Here is a 15,909-nt window from a genome sequence, read left to right on the forward strand (position 1 = left end):
GCTGTAACGTTTTAAGCAATGAGGAGATAAGACCAGATAAGAGATGGGTCAAAGTAGATGCTGGCAGACCAGCTAGAGGCTCCTGCACTGCTTAAGACTGGAGATGAAGGTAGCATGGACTAGAATGGAAATGTAGAGAAGGGATTTGAGAGAGATTTTGAAGTAATATCAGCAAGATTTGGGGATAGCTCTGAAAAACAGGTTAAAGGAAGAAGAATATAAAGATGATGCCCACGTTTTGGGCTGGATTAAATAGGAAGGATTATGGTGCCATTAATTGAAACAGGACACACCAAAAGACGACTAGGTTTGGGAGGAAGACTATGAATTAGATTCTGATATGTTAAGTGTGAGGTGCCTCAGAGACATCCAAGTGGACAGGAAGGTGGATATTATGGCCTGGCTGAACACACACATCCATGAAGCTCTCACTTTCAATGGCAACTGAGGTTCTGGTCCAGATGAGTATAGCATGAGCACCCAGGTCTAAACAAAAGTGAATGGCTTCACAAACACCACAGACTTGTAATTATAAAAACTTAACAGTGCATCTTTATAATTCTATATATTCTTATGGAAAGAAGAAGGTCCTCCCATCTCCATCAAAACACTTGTTTTTATAATGCAACTGTTAATGTTTAGAAGTTCCTTAGGCAGAAATCTCTTAACAGCAACACATACTCTTGTGGTAGAGATATAATCTTTACAAATTTGACTTCAGAGAGTCAAAGACAGTAACAGACAGAAGAGCTAGTTTTATACTTGAGCAGGAATTTATTTCATCTTATGTTGAACTGTGACCCAACCCCTTTACTTTTCATGAATAGATCAAAATGTTTATCTTTGTATGTCTAAGTCAGTTATATGGAAATATGATAGACTTTTCATCATCTAGAGCCCTGCCAACTAGCTGTTTGTATGTGAAAAGCAAGCACAAATTTATATCTCCATCTAAAGATATGGCTATCTTATTAGCTCTTACATATACACAAGAAAATATATAACTCATTACATTTTTATTTTATATTTTAAAGGAAAAAACCTTTGGAAACAGCTTCTGCTTAGCAACCTTGGATGCAAATATGGATTCAACTGATCTTAAATTGTGGCTACTGATTAGATAAAATGAAATACTGTAATTGCCAAGTTACTGTTAACATATACTAGTAAATACATAAGCTCCTTCTAGAAAGTTTGTATATGGCCTTGTCATTGAAAAATAATATCATACATGAACAATCTTAAAAAAAGTTATTATTTTTAAGTTGCCTAAATTGAAATCAAATTGAGATAATAATAAAGGTATAACCATAAAAGTTAAAACGTTAAGAAACATACTGAAATAGAGCCATCTCCCACTTCCACAGATTTACTGTTACCTGCATGGTATTTCCAATAGGAGCCCCAGGGGCACCTTCAATATTCGGCTTTGAAAAAGACGGAGGCATGCCTGGTTGACTGAGGGGTTGCTGTATGCCGTGGAAAGGCTGGCCACCTGGAAGGTGTGGCTGTGGGAATGAAGCTTGGCTTGATAGTGGTACTGGAGCTGAAGGCTGTTGCTGCAGCATCTGTGACTGGGGGTCACCCAAGGGGTTCATGATTGGTGATGTGATGGGAACAGGAGGCGTAAAGTTCTCAGGCATCTTTTAAAAGAAATAAAAGGCACCAAGAGTAAGGAAAAAAAACGGGATGATGACAACATTTCCTCAGCTTTAAATAAGGGAGTTAGCCATTTGTAGCAACATGGATGGACCTAGAGATTATCATACTAAGTGAAGTAAGCCAGAAAGAGAAAGACAAATACCATATGGTATCACTTATATGTGGAATCTAAAATATGACACAGATGAACCTATCTATGAACAGAAACAGAATCAGGGACAGAGAGAACAGACTGGTGGTTGCCAAGGGGGTTGGGGGAGAGTTGGAATGGGAGGGTGGGATTAGCAGATGTAAGCTTTTACATATAGAATGGATAAATAACAAGGTCCTACTGTACAGCACAGAGAACTATATTCTATATCCTATGATAAACCATAATGGAAAAGAACATATTTAAAAAAGAATGTATATACACATACATGTATAACTGAATCACTTTGCTGTACAGCAGTAATTAACACATGACTGTAAATCAACTATACTTCATTAAGAATTTTTTAAAAATAAGGGAGTTAGACTATTCCATGGTTAAAAAAAATTTTTTTAAGTAACAGTAGAACACTTTTTAAAATGAAATTTTATGCAGAATTCTAGAGAAAAACACACAAGTAAAGCTAATCTGGTTAAGAGGGCTGGGAGCTCAAACCTGGACCTTTGTTTCCCCTTTACCTTCCACACTTATCTCATAATGGGCCAAAACCATGGTGTTCTTGAAAGAGGATGTCGAAGTCTGGAGAATTATATCTAGCCATACTGGGATCAGATACGCCAAATATGTGTTTGTTTAATGTGATCAGATGTAATACCTTTTTCCTAGATCCTTAAGTGATACCTACTTAGTGATCCATCACACTCAAAGTAATAGATTAAATTTCTGATTATCAGTGACCTCATTGGGGGGGGGGTTGCTCATTTAGTATCTCCCAATTTTATATTCTGGCCTCTCATTACTACACTTGGGGGACAGAAATCACTAGGAGTAAAAAAAAAAAAAAAAAAAATGCTTGGGATAAAAGAAGAATCTTAAGTTATGCTCTAACAGCTCTCAACAGTTATTAACATCTAAATGATGCTCAACTACAAGGCTATTTCGTTTCATATTATATGTGATAGACAAAAATAGTCCAAAATATAATTACAAATTCATGATTACCGTTAGAACCCAAAACCAAAGTAACTCCTAAAAAAAAACCACTTGAGAAGCATGAAATTTTGTTTCCTACTCTTTGAAAAATATCTGCTGAGAATTTACATCTTGTTTTTTAAAAAGGGTTTAATTCATATCACCATACTATTTTGTACTTTCTTTCCTTCCCTTCATGGATTAGAAGATGTAAGTTGAAATACACATATTAAGTATATCAGTCAGTCAGCTTTGCCTTTAAAGGAACAGTGAAGTGTGGTGTGCTTCAGGTGGCTACATGATTCACAGGACACCTGTAGGCAACTGAACAGACATCTTTTTCTAGTACCTTCTTCTTTTTGGGTACTCTGTTCAAAGCTGGAGGATCATTCCAACCATTCTGAGAACCTATAACAGATAATAGAGGGCATTTTCCTTTAGAATCCTGAAAAGAAGAAAACTAAATTGTATTCATCATATAATACCTTCAAATTTTACTTTCACCCTGAGATAACTGTCACAAAAGTTTTACCAGCTGGGCTGCTGGGATCACTATGTAGCCCTGGACTCTCAAACTCATTACCTCCAATAATCACAAGGCCTTGGCTTAGAAAGCAGCATATCTTGACATTATTTCCTTTTAAAGTGAAAGAGTTGTACTAAACTTAAGGACAGTGAAGTTTTTATGTCTATATTGGTATATAAGCTTCAAACAATTCTCTCCTAATAAAGAAAAAATAAATCATCTGAGTCTGCTAAAAAATAAAAAGGCTTCTGATATATTCAACACACAAAACAAGAATAAAAGTAGCAATCTCCTATTTCCTCAGAGAGCAATTCAGCATACCCAAATCATCCACGTGGTAGAAACACTGTTAAAAAAACAAACAGAGCCCAACTATGCAACACCAGTATGCTTTATCACCTTTGCATTAAGAACAACCTATAAAGTAGAAAAAGGCATCACATATCTGTGGCAAGATTTTTTTTTTTTTAATACCACACACACACACACACACACAAGTTCCAGGCTGGCAGCAGATATAAACTTAAACTACTGTCACCTTTAGGAAACTTCCTCCCCCCACAAATCTCCCCAAACCGGTCATCTCTAAGTGAGAAATGAACATGAGTAGCAGAACTCATTAAGGTACTTAATGCCTGTACCTTTAAAAAAATTTGTTTTAAACATCTTTATTGAATGCCTGTATCTTTAAAGAAAAAAGGAATAAACATGCCAGAGATAGAATAATTACTAAATCAAAATATAATCATTTTACATCTTATTAAGTTTTGTGTATGTGTATATGTAAAAGCAAAAATTAATTAAACATTCTTCTTTCAATAAATTAAACATTCCTTCAGTATTTTACTTTTGCTTGTTTTATTGATATCCACGATATTAAATCACAACAAAATTGCTTAGCAAACCAAAGAACATGATGTCATAGAAATTTTTTAAAAACAAGATCTTCTCCTCACCAGCATGCACTCATTTGCCTCGATTTTAAAAGTAGAATTAATTTTCTACAAGGTGACTAGGAGACAGAATGCCAAATGAGCCTCAAAACATTCAAGAGCTAATCACAAAATATTAAACCACGTGCTGCTATTTGCTTAACAAATCCTTAAAGTTCTCATTATACACAGACTAATCATTCAAATCTCTGCCATCACCTTCTAATCTTTCTTATATCTAAGACAATCTTGGTATAGCCTTGTCTTTCAGTCTATATAAAATAGACAACTTTTATGATTCAAGATCATTTGTGTCACTATGTTAATTCAATCAGTTCTAAGATTTGATCAGATTTAGGATATTATCAACTTTAAAGTTCACATGCATAATTGTGAATATCCATTCATTAGAGTCAGTGATTCAAAGATTTCCAAAGATATATTTTGTAACTAATTCACCTTCCAACATAGATGCCTGGTCTTGCATAGACTGATTTTCTGTAGACAAAATGTAAAAGTCACTTAAACGGTATTATCATCGAAGACATTCTAAACTCCACTCATTTTTTTGGGGGAATTTTGGAATTTTATTTTATTTATTTTTTATATAGCAGTTTCTTATTAGCTATCCATTTTACACACATTAGTGTATATATGTCAACCCCAATCTCCCAATTCATCCCACCACCACCACCCCTACCCCACCACTTTCCCCCACTTGGTGTCCATATGTTCGTTCTCTACATCTATGTCTCTATTTCTGCCCTGCAAACTGTAAACTCTACTCATTTTATAATTGTTTCTCCTCCCTCCATCAACCCCAAGAAAGAACAAACTAATTTTATAAGGGAATAAAACTTCCTTTTTTAATCAAGTCACGTGAAATGGTTTCTATCTAATTAAGAAAGTAATCAGTTTGTGGGCAAAGTTAACTCATTTAAATGTGTCAGATACAATTAACTCTTAAACACTACTTTTTTCTCTCACTGTGCCAGCTGTCTCTTTTAAGAGAAAATTTTATTCCTTCCTATTTAAAACAACATTATTTCCCTAATTGTTTGCACAGATTATTTTTCTACTATTTGATCAATGAAGCTCAGTAATATGGTGCGGGGAGGGCTGAGAGCACTTCCTAACATATTATAACTGTGTCCATTTTAGTATTTTTTAAAGCTGTGAATCCAAATCAGTTGAAGATCTTGTAAAAATGCAGATTCTAATTCACTAGGTATAGCGTAGGGCCTGAGATTCTATTGCTTCAGCCAGCTCCTAGGTAATGCCAATGCTGCTGGTCCAAATCCTCTTTAAGTAGTAGGGTTTTAAAGAGAAATGGGAGGATTTCTACATTGTCATGCAGACTTCAACGCTACATTGTTAAAGATAATAAGCATGTTAGACAATCTTAACAAGGAGGTGCTACTTTACTGCTGGATTTGGGAGGCCCCAAGGATCTGCATTCTGGAGGAACTGTAATTTCTGGGGTCACACCATGAGTATGAGCATAAATGGGAACAGGCCCAGTAAATATGTAACCATCCCATATGGTCTTTTCTATAAGAATATACAGATTTGCAGACTGTTTAGCACAAATCTTCCAGAAATCACTACTTCTTTTAAAAGAACTGAAGTTTCTGGCAGTGGACAAGAGGAAAGAAGGCTGAGAACTAATACAGCAATTCCAAAATTGTCGGATATTCAGGATTGGTCCAGGCCCAGCCTCCAATCAAAAGCATGCAGTGTAGATACATCATATGAACATACAACTTACGGGAATTCAACTATCTTCACTTGGGGAGAGAGGAATCAAGAGACTATAGCATTAACTAGTGAGTTCAATTCAGTTTGAGCTCTACTCAAGAAGCACATGCCCCAGAGAAACTGTGAGGTGGGAGAACTAATCCCACAGTTTGAAATTTCACTGTATGGAGCTAAGGATAGATGTTTTTCATACAATATGGCTTCTAACCACAAGCAACTTCTTCATGAGGGCTTAACTGAAGAAAGGGGTGATCACGGATAACTGACTCTAAGTGATTTCTTATTTTTGTCTTAAATGATGACTTTACAATTTAACTCCCCATGCAAGATATGACCTCATAGCACTACAGTTAATAAACCCCTGGGAGTCACTGTGCGTGCATTATGACAGAGGACAGACCTGATTTGCAACTACTGATGTACTCTCTAGCACCAGACTTCAGCTTCTGGGCTGAGGGGGGCAATATACAGTCCATCCCCAGGATCTACATCTGCAGATTCAACCAACTAAGGATCATTCAGGAAGGAAAAAAATCCAAAAAAGTTCCCAAAAGCAAAACTTGAATTTGCTCCAAGTATTTACACAGCATTTACACTGTATTGGGTATTATTAGCAATCTAGACATAAAAGTATATGTGTGTAGGTTATATGCAAATACTACGCCACATTATATAAAGGACTTGAGCATCCTTGGATTTTGGTATTGGGGCGGGGCAGGGGGGAGTCGACGGTGGGAAAAACCTAAAAGTACTGGAGGTACCCTGGCCTTGACTGGTTTTTTCAGGGAGCAGTCTCAACAACATGTCTCCTCTCTAGCCCTATGAAACGTGGCAACAGAAGGTGAGACCAGTTTTTCCTCTAACCTCTCATGGCAGTGATCATAGCCTTGGATATTAAAGCCTGAGGGGATATCCTAATTTCACCAACTATTAGCAGCACAAAAAAGTATGTGGAACAATTTCACATGACCCTTTGGTAGAATGACACCAAAGTTATAATGAAATCAAATTAAATTGAAAGTTCTGAGTAAAACTGCATGAAATAAGAAACAAAAAGATTTTCAACAAGAACATATAGCCAGTTGGCTATCCCTCATAACTTGAGGGTAGGCTGCTTGTTGAATTGAAAATAACGATTGTACAATAATCAAAGTTCCCACCAAAATATATGCCTAACTGGCCCCTCCTAACCTCAAACCATGTAATATATTTAGCAATATGTTTTATTTCAGCCCAGAAAATCCTTGTTCAAATCTCTAATCAATTTAACAGTTTTATCTTAGCTATGATTCTAACCCCTCAATAGTTTTGCTTTTATATCTTTAAATTGTTTAAATATGACTTTTTAAAAACACAATTAAATTGACCTCTACTTTATGGAGACACACTTTAATAGCAACACTAGGTAAAGCAAACTAAGTGAAGAACTTGAATATCTACAGGAGACAGTATTATGGGGGTTCATTATAGATGTGCAAAATGATACTCTTGGTCAATATTTTTAAAAAAACATAGCACAGTCTAATCTTGTACATAATTCTCACATAAAACTAGTAAGGGAAGATAATCTCTTTTACCTTTTCAAAAAACCTTAAAAATGGGCATAAATCTCTTTCTTACTCTCTTTTTAAACATGACAATGACTTTAAAGAACATTGAAAAATGGTTCGTGGTGTAATATTAAGTAGTAAGATGTAAATTATGAGTGTATGTGGGAGTTATGATCTCAATTCTTTAAAAATGCATGCATACAATAAGATACTACTATCTTCACACCTATTAGAATGGCGAGAATTAAAAACAAAAACAAAAAACCAGAAAACAACAAGTGTTGGTGTGGATGTGGAGAAATTGGACCCTTACGCATTGCTGGTGAAAATGTAAAATAGTGTCACCACCTCAAAAAATTCAACACTGAATTACTATTTGATCCAGTAATTCCATTTCTGGGTATATACCCAAAAGAACTGAAACCAGGGACTTGAACAGATATTTGTATACTCATGTTCATAGCAGCATTATTCATGACAGCCAAAATGCCCATGTGCAGGTTAATGGTTAAACAAATTGTGGTATATACACAGAGTGGAATATTACTCAGCTTTAAAAACGAAATTCTGATACATGCTATAATATGGATGAATCTTAAAGACAGTGAAACAGCCAGTTACAAGAAGAAAAAACTGTATGACTACTTATATGAGGTACCTAGAATACATACAGAGAGACCAAGTAAAACGGTGGTTACCAGGGGCTGGGGAAGACGGGGGGGCTGGGGAAGACGGGGAGTTTTTAATGGCTACATATTTCAGTATGGGATGACAAAAAAGTTCCGTAGTTAGTGGTGATGATGGTACAATAATGTAAATGCACTTGATGTCACTTAAAAATGATTAAAATGGTAAATTTTGTTATGTATATTCAACGTTAAAAGAACTTTAATACATGCATACATACATATATGTGTGCATATATGTGTACAAAGGGAATAAATACACCTAAATCATTAGTGGTTATATATGGGTGGCAGAATTACAGATAATTTTAATTTTATTCTCTATACTATTTGAGGTCTTTCAAAATCCTACAGTAAAAAATTAATAAAAATCAAGGGAAAATTAACTTAAAAACTGAATATGGCATGTCACTGGATTCTGGAGACCCTTATCCACCTTAGTGTAGGGATTAGTCCTCCACATGGTCTTTAGGGAAGGAAGAGAGAAGCGCTTGGTCTCACATACAGAAGTGGAGTTGCTACCATCCTTACTTGAATCTCACTTCTCACTGGGAACCTTCTCAAGGTGTCCTTGCATAATGGTAGGATCTAGGCACTGGCTAAGATACTTTCAGTGGATTCACAGAAAAATATTAGTGCCAATGGTATGGAGACTTTTGGCTAAAAGAGAATTTGAGACGGAGAGAAAAGAGCATCCTTGTTAATCATATACCTCCCCCTTCCCCATTAGCCTCACACGTCACATTTTAAAAAAGGCATCACAAAATTAAAAATTTAAATTTAGAGAGAATGAATCCGTAAGGTCATTTTCCAATGACACGAGATAAAACAGATTTATCCAAAGAAAAATAAGGAAGGCTATCATGCTCCTTTTCTTTGTTTAAAGGGTTAAAAACCAGGTACTTATAGTTTGACTATGGAATGTTTATGAAAATTAAAAAAAATTTTTTTCAGCACACTGTTTCACAAAAATATGCAATATTATGCCCCTTCAAGACTCTTCTATGTGAAGGAGCACAAGACCATATATATATATATATATATATATATACACACCCCAATTAAATTTTCCATTGTTTAATGAAATCAATACTGTTTACTCAAAAACAGCTTCATGAGAGCTTGTCATTTTATCAGAAAATTTTTCTAAGTAAACTTCTTGGGCCTTCACATTTGAAAGTGCTCTCCCTTAGTAACAAGTATACATTAAACCAGGGACACACACAAAAAAGGTGGGGGGATACAAGCAGTATCTTACTTATCCTGGACAGTAAAGCTGGGAAAACTTCCTGCTTTTTGTGCTGCCACCACTGAAACATGTTGCACTATACTAACTTAGGCTGTTAGCACTTTATACCTACAACTTGGAGATAGCCTGTTTTCCTTGCCTCTGATTCTGCCATGCTGCCCACAATCTGTTTTGCAGAACCATCTCCAGATTAACCTCCCTAAAGTACCACTTTGACCATGCCTCTCAGTAGTTCAAACTCCTCCACTAGAAATTTTCTTCTTACTGTATGAAGTATAAATTTCTTGCCCTGACATTTTATGTTTTCCAAAATTTGGCCCAAATACAAATTTTATGTTCCAACTTATAACAAAGCTATGTGCTGTTCACTAGAAATAGAAATGTACTGTACTTTTCTGCCTTCCTACCTGTGCCTAGAATAATTCTGATTACAGACTGAACAGGCTCTCATTAAGCATTTACTGAATGAATGTTTTGATGATTGCAACATGAGTTTCTCTGAGCAGTGGGCACATAATTTTGTGGTTCACTAATAGTTACATGGCTTGAAAATCCTAGTGTCTATCAAGAAGAGTCCACCGGACAAGTGGAATTTCCAAGCCCCGTAGAAAACCATGATATAATAATCTAAGACATATTAGAACAAAGATAAAACTTTTAGTCACAGTTATCTGTATAACCTAAGCAAACTTTTTAGGGAATCAAAAAATAAAAATAAGGTAAAGCTCTAACTGTTAATTAAAGTACAGGGACTACTAACATGCAAGAGGTAACAAAACAGCTAGCTTAGTGCATGCTGAGTATTGAAAAATGTACGGCTTCATCTTCCTATTAGTTGCTCTGCTTCTCAGCCAGGTTAGAACACTGTTACTTTGTACGTAAGCAAAGACTTTATTATACGGCCAAATGCCCTTTAGCTTAAGGAGGAAAAACATACCCATGCAAATATTTAACTTAGAAGATGAAGTAACAAATGCTTAAAGTAGTGATGCTAAATGTTTCTGTAATTCCAACACTGACAGCTATTTCTATTCGTTTCATCAGGACTAGACTATCTGGTAAAGAAGAATGAACATGGGCTCTGAAGACTGAGAGACTGGGGTATCTCAGTTGTATCTCAACTTGGAGACTATCACTGTGCAATCATGAAAACATTATACATAACCCTAGGAAACTCAAGCTTCCTTATGGCAATTTTTTTAAAAAATAATTATTCCTATTTCTCATGGTTATGAGAAATAAGAACATACATGGCAGTGCTGGTACATGTCCAATGTATGTTCAATAAATGATAATTCACTTTCCTACTTCCCTGTACCACTTTCTTATGTGGGGATTTACTTGAATCCATCTTTCACTCAAGCTATTACCCAACTATTCAGAATATGTATTGTTTTCACTCATTCAGATTTTAAAAGGTAATTTTTTGAACTCTACAATTTAATTAACTCTCCTCTCTAAATATCAACCTATTGAAATATCTGTATTGAAAATTATACAAATTTTATTTGTGCAGTAAAGGCTGATACATATTGTGTGTATGATTTTTGGTACTTTGGACTTTAATATTATATATCAAAGAACAGAGAGGAGATATATGTATAATTCTGGATCCATAAGACTTCCAAGAAAAAAAATACTTCCTCAATAAATCCTATTATATGATCAGTGTTTTCAGTTATTAAAGCTACTACTTAGCAGATAAAAAGAGAACAACATATACTGGACTTCCAGGAACAACTTCAGTATTAGAAAGCAAGACTCACTCCTGTTTTGCCCCTCTAGTTTAAAACCATCAATTATAATCTGAAAGGGAAACTATTTTCAAATACCCTTAGTAACAAGTATACATTAAACAAGGGACAAAAAAAAAAGGAACAGAGCTCTAGTTTTGTTTTTTTTTTTTTGCGGTACGCGGGCCTCTCACTGTTGTGGCCTCTCCCGTTGCGGAGCACAGGCTCTGGACGCGCAGGCTCAGCGGCCATGGCTCACGGGCCCAGCCACTCCGCGGCATGTGGGATCTTCCAGGACCAGGGCACAAACCCGCATCCCCTGCATCGGCAGGCGGACTCCCAACCACTGCACCACCAGGGAAGCCCGAGCTCTAGTTTTGAGCGATGTGTTATCACAGCTAACTTTGCAGTCATAGTCCCCAAATGCTTTCAATGTACTAATGCATTCAATCTCTTCATAAGCTTATCAGTACATACTATTATTATTATGAGGAAACTGAGGCTTAAAGTTAAGTAACTTATTCAAGGTCACAAAACTAGAAAGGAGTGAAGCTGTGATACAAACACAGGAAGTCTGATTCCGAACTCTGAATTCTTTACTATGTTAGTGGTTCTTGCCCTGATTCATTGATCCCTTTTTGTAATACACACTTCTGAGGTCCCTTTTACAGTCCTAACATGAAATTCAGATAATATTACCCACTTATAAAAAATTAATATAATGCTTTAATTGTAACATGAAAGATAAAAAGAATTTATAAAATGTGTATTTACTATAAAAATAATTTTAAATTATGATTTTAATTAGAAAATTTCAGGCAGAACTACACTGCCAACAACAACAAAAATGCATAGAAATTTCCAAAATGTTTGTGAGGGTAGAATTGTCCTAATGGAGAGGATCCCTGCACTACTGTATACTTTCTGCTGTCTTAGAGATTCTGTTAGAGTTGCATTCTTTCACTTTTTTCCTTTCAATACACATGTCGAGATCCTTGCTCACCTTTACAAACAAACGTAATTACAAAATCTGTACAGCCTCATTTCTTAAAATCTGAAAATTCAGGAAGAACACAGGGCATCGTTTTACTCTGGCAAAGAAATTAGTGTCAATTAAATCTAGTTCCAACCACCACCTATCTGGCCAACTAATTTCTTACCGCTTATTTTAAATTCAATGGCAGATTATATACTCTTACCCTTTTAAAGCTCTAAAGCTTTCCTCATTTAGCAACTAAAGTTCATTATGGGAAAATCACACTTTTAGAAATAGTTTTAGAATTTGTTATACAATTAAATCAATACCTCACATTGCCCAGTTTACAGTTAGAAATAATTCCCCTCCATCCACCCACGTGATCACGAAAAAATAAAAGAGAGAGCCAAACTAAGTCCCTTTCAAGCGCAGACCTGTTCTCTGGGATGCAGGCAGCTCGCCGGCAGCAGGCAGTGTACCTGTTGCTCCAGGAGGCAGCGCATAAGCTGAAGATGACGGTGGAGCTCCTGGTCCGCCATGCTGGAAGGATGCTCCAGAGGAAGGGGGAGGAGGGAAAGAGGCAGTGGAGCTGGAGGTAGGTGGAGAGGCCTGGTGCTGTGCTGTGTACAGCTGAGACTGCCCAGAATAGGAAGAAGCAGAAGATATGTACGGGGTGTTAGGGTAAGCGTTTGAAGCAGAAGGAGCAACAGGCTGCTGAGGTCGATACACTGCTGACCCCCCTGTTCCGAAGGAATACTGCTGGGCTGGTTGATAAGCTACACCAAGGAGAAGAAACAGAAATTTTAATCAGTTACAAATTTATTCAGACAGCAACAGAAAACCAAAGTTATCTCATTCTATGGAAATTATTTTCAATTCTTCTAATAATAAGCTACAACCAAACATTACCCACTTAAAACACGTTATGCTTTTGATAGTCTGGATGCCCTAACTATACCAAAAGTCGCTGGATCCAGTCTTTGAACCCTGCCATCTCCAGACTGCTGCTGGCTATGAAAATCTTTGAGTCATCAGACCCAAGAACCAGAAGACTGACCCTTTTCTGAGACGTCCTGTTCCTGTGAAGACTGCAGTGACACTTACTAGCCATCAGATGGAGCCATGCAGTAATTACACATCCAAAGCAGTCCCCTTTACAGTAAAAGTTAAGGGAGCTTGGAGGCAGCTCAAGACCTCTTCCACCATAACAACTGTAGGGTGAGCACTATTGTTATGAATCAGATACCTTCTCCAACATCTAGTAAAATCATCAGCTACTCAAATTCTGGATTTGAGCACAGTTCCAGATTAATAAGCAACTCTGTATGATCCCTGACAAGACAATTAATATATTTCTTACACTGCACAAAGTTGGTTAGTAAGCAGACAGCCAACTAATGTTTTAATGCAAAGACCTGAACCCAGATACCATTACCTTTTGTGTGACCATGGGCAGAATATGAACCTCTGCAGAGGGAATCTAACAGAACTGTGCTCATTCTACTCTGAAGATAGCACTTTCACGCTGAGCAATGAGTGAAAAGCTGTATCAAATTTGTACTCATGGTAAGTAAGAACACCCATCTTATGAGCACAGAACACGCTCATTAAGATTAGTTCTTGCTAGGTAACATCCCCTTGTTTTATAGTAGTTGTTCAGTCATATAATTGTCCACTCTGAGGTTTGCATTTTTGCTTATTTTAAATTTTAAAATAGAGGTGATGTTTTACTTTGCAAGTGTAAATAGTTTCTTAAAAAAAATGAAAGCCAATAGGGGAAAGGTCATTATTATACATTTGTCAAAATTCACAGAGTGTCTGACACCAAGAGGGAAGCCTAAGATAAACTACTCCGAGCGAAACTGGTGAGTCAGTGTAGGCTCACTGACTGTAACAAATGGACCACCGTGGTGCACGATGTCTGTGGTAGGGAGGCTGTGCACGGAGGCAGGAGGTATACCGAGGCTTCCTGTACTTTCCACTCAATTTGTTGTGAGCCTAAAACTGCTCTAAAAAATAGTCTGTTTCCTAAAAAAATTAAATAAATGGAAGACAACAAATGTCCCTTGGAACCAATTTTCCAAAAATGGTTTGCATCATCTTGCCTAAAGGAAAAGAATATGTACCAAATAATTTCTAAAATTCTATCTTTTTATACCAAAATCATGGGACAACTGACTCTCTTTAACAGGCTCAGGAATAAGAGCCAACTTGTTCTGAATGGACTGACACAGGAGCTGTTTCCTAGCATGTTGATTCAGGATGCCTCCCAGGGAAACCATGCTTCGCTATAGCAAGGACTCAAGTCCCACACAGAATGGTTCTTTCTTTACTTATTAAAACTGATTTGATCATGGCTTTGGAGCTTCAAAGTAAACAGTTACTACACTAGATAAGACAAGACATGCTGCTGTGACAGGACTTCAGGGTCACACTACTTACGCTGTGGCTGTGGATAAGGTGGTACCTGGGTGTGCATATGACCGGGAGATGTGGGAAGCTGAGCTGTGGCAACATTTGGATTAACATTCCCATGCATTAGGAAGCCTGGAGGTGGAGGATTTTCTCCCTAGGAAATGAGAATATGGTAAAAAGGAGGATTACATTTGGAACCAAGAATCTTACCAGATAGATTTATAATATTTGAAATGGAATTAAAAAAAAAAAACTTTGTGTAAAAAAATTGCATTTTGTGCATACTATCTTCTTCAAGACACATTTTCTGAGCAACACATTTTGTGTGATTTAAAGATTAGACAGGTCCCAAGTAATAATAGCAATGAATGGCAAGAGATGCTAACAGCCTCATAAAATAGGGTCTATGATATTTATAGTAAGTCACTAGGATTTTCCATCTCTACTGAAGTCCATCCACGACTAATGCTTCAGAAATATTAGGTATAAATGCCACAAGGAGATATTATCTTCTCTACGATGTTAAAAAAAAAAAGAAGAAGAGGAGGAGGAAGAAGAAGAAAGGAAAAAATATTCAGTGAAATCAGATTTAAACCACTGATGAACCTTGGTTGATGTTTTTCTAGTTCAAGTCAATTTAGAACTGCAAAAGAAGAGGAGAGTAATAAGAAAATAAATTAATTGTGCTAAAAACTGCTTCTTGCATCCTAAAAGCACTAAAATGCAATAAGCAGATAGACAGATGGGGGAGGGGAACTTAAGGGAGGTGGGTAGAGAATATATAACTATATGTTTAGGTGAGCAGAATTCTGCTCAAAGAGGAATAATGAAGGATATACCTGTGTATCAGAGGGAGAGGCTGCAGGTGGATGGCTGGGAAGGGCGGTAGGAGTTTTGTTACTCCAGGTAGTGACAGTGGGGGCAATTCTAACCTGAATTGAACAAAGAAATACCAATCACAGAACATAAAACATGAAAATGTTAAAAGAAGAAAAAAAAAAAACCCAACAGGCATTAATGGCCAGATGCAAAGCAAAAAATAAGAGCAGCAAGATAGCATACATTAGCCAGGCAATTGCTTTCAAGGTAGCTGGGATTCCAAAAGAAAAAAACACCTTTCATAAAAGAACAGGGGAAGGGAGGTAGTATTAAAATCAATATGAAAACTAAATCAAAGCAGAAAGAACAATGCCGTTCAAGTGTCAAGAGTAAGTGGGAAAAGGTAAGTTCTGTAAGTAGGGAAGGAAAGAAGACATTCCAGAAAAAAAAAAAGGTAATTGAGTGAAAAAGTGATTTTTG

At 36.6% G+C, this 15,909-nt stretch overlaps 1 protein-coding gene across 14 annotated transcripts in view; it reads right to left on the reverse strand.

Moving 5' to 3' along the window:
* Window positions 1–15,909, reverse strand: part of SEC31A (SEC31 homolog A, COPII coat complex component) — a 71,817-nt gene that overhangs the window by 13,030 nt on the left and 42,878 nt on the right. For 6 of the 14 annotated variants that reach the window (XM_060113898.1, XM_060113855.1, XM_060113864.1 and 3 more), the window contains 5 exons: window positions 15,450–15,542; window positions 14,638–14,764; window positions 12,630–12,971; window positions 3,135–3,193; window positions 1,380–1,643 (listed from right to left, as the gene is read on the reverse strand). In XM_060113898.1, coding sequence (XP_059969881.1) covers window positions 1,380–1,643; window positions 3,135–3,193; window positions 12,630–12,971; window positions 14,638–14,764; window positions 15,450–15,542 — 885 coding nt within the window. The remainder of the gene's footprint in view (window positions 1–1,379; window positions 1,644–3,134; window positions 3,194–12,629; window positions 12,972–14,637; window positions 14,765–15,449; window positions 15,543–15,909) is intronic. The other 8 variants (XM_060113932.1, XM_060113915.1, XM_060113923.1 and 5 more) reach the window with 5 other exon arrangements.

The sequence above is a fragment of the Mesoplodon densirostris genome, chromosome 1, assembly GCF_025265405.1.
Source record: "Mesoplodon densirostris isolate mMesDen1 chromosome 1, mMesDen1 primary haplotype, whole genome shotgun sequence".
NCBI classification, from domain to species: domain Eukaryota; kingdom Metazoa; phylum Chordata; class Mammalia; order Artiodactyla; family Ziphiidae; genus Mesoplodon; species Mesoplodon densirostris.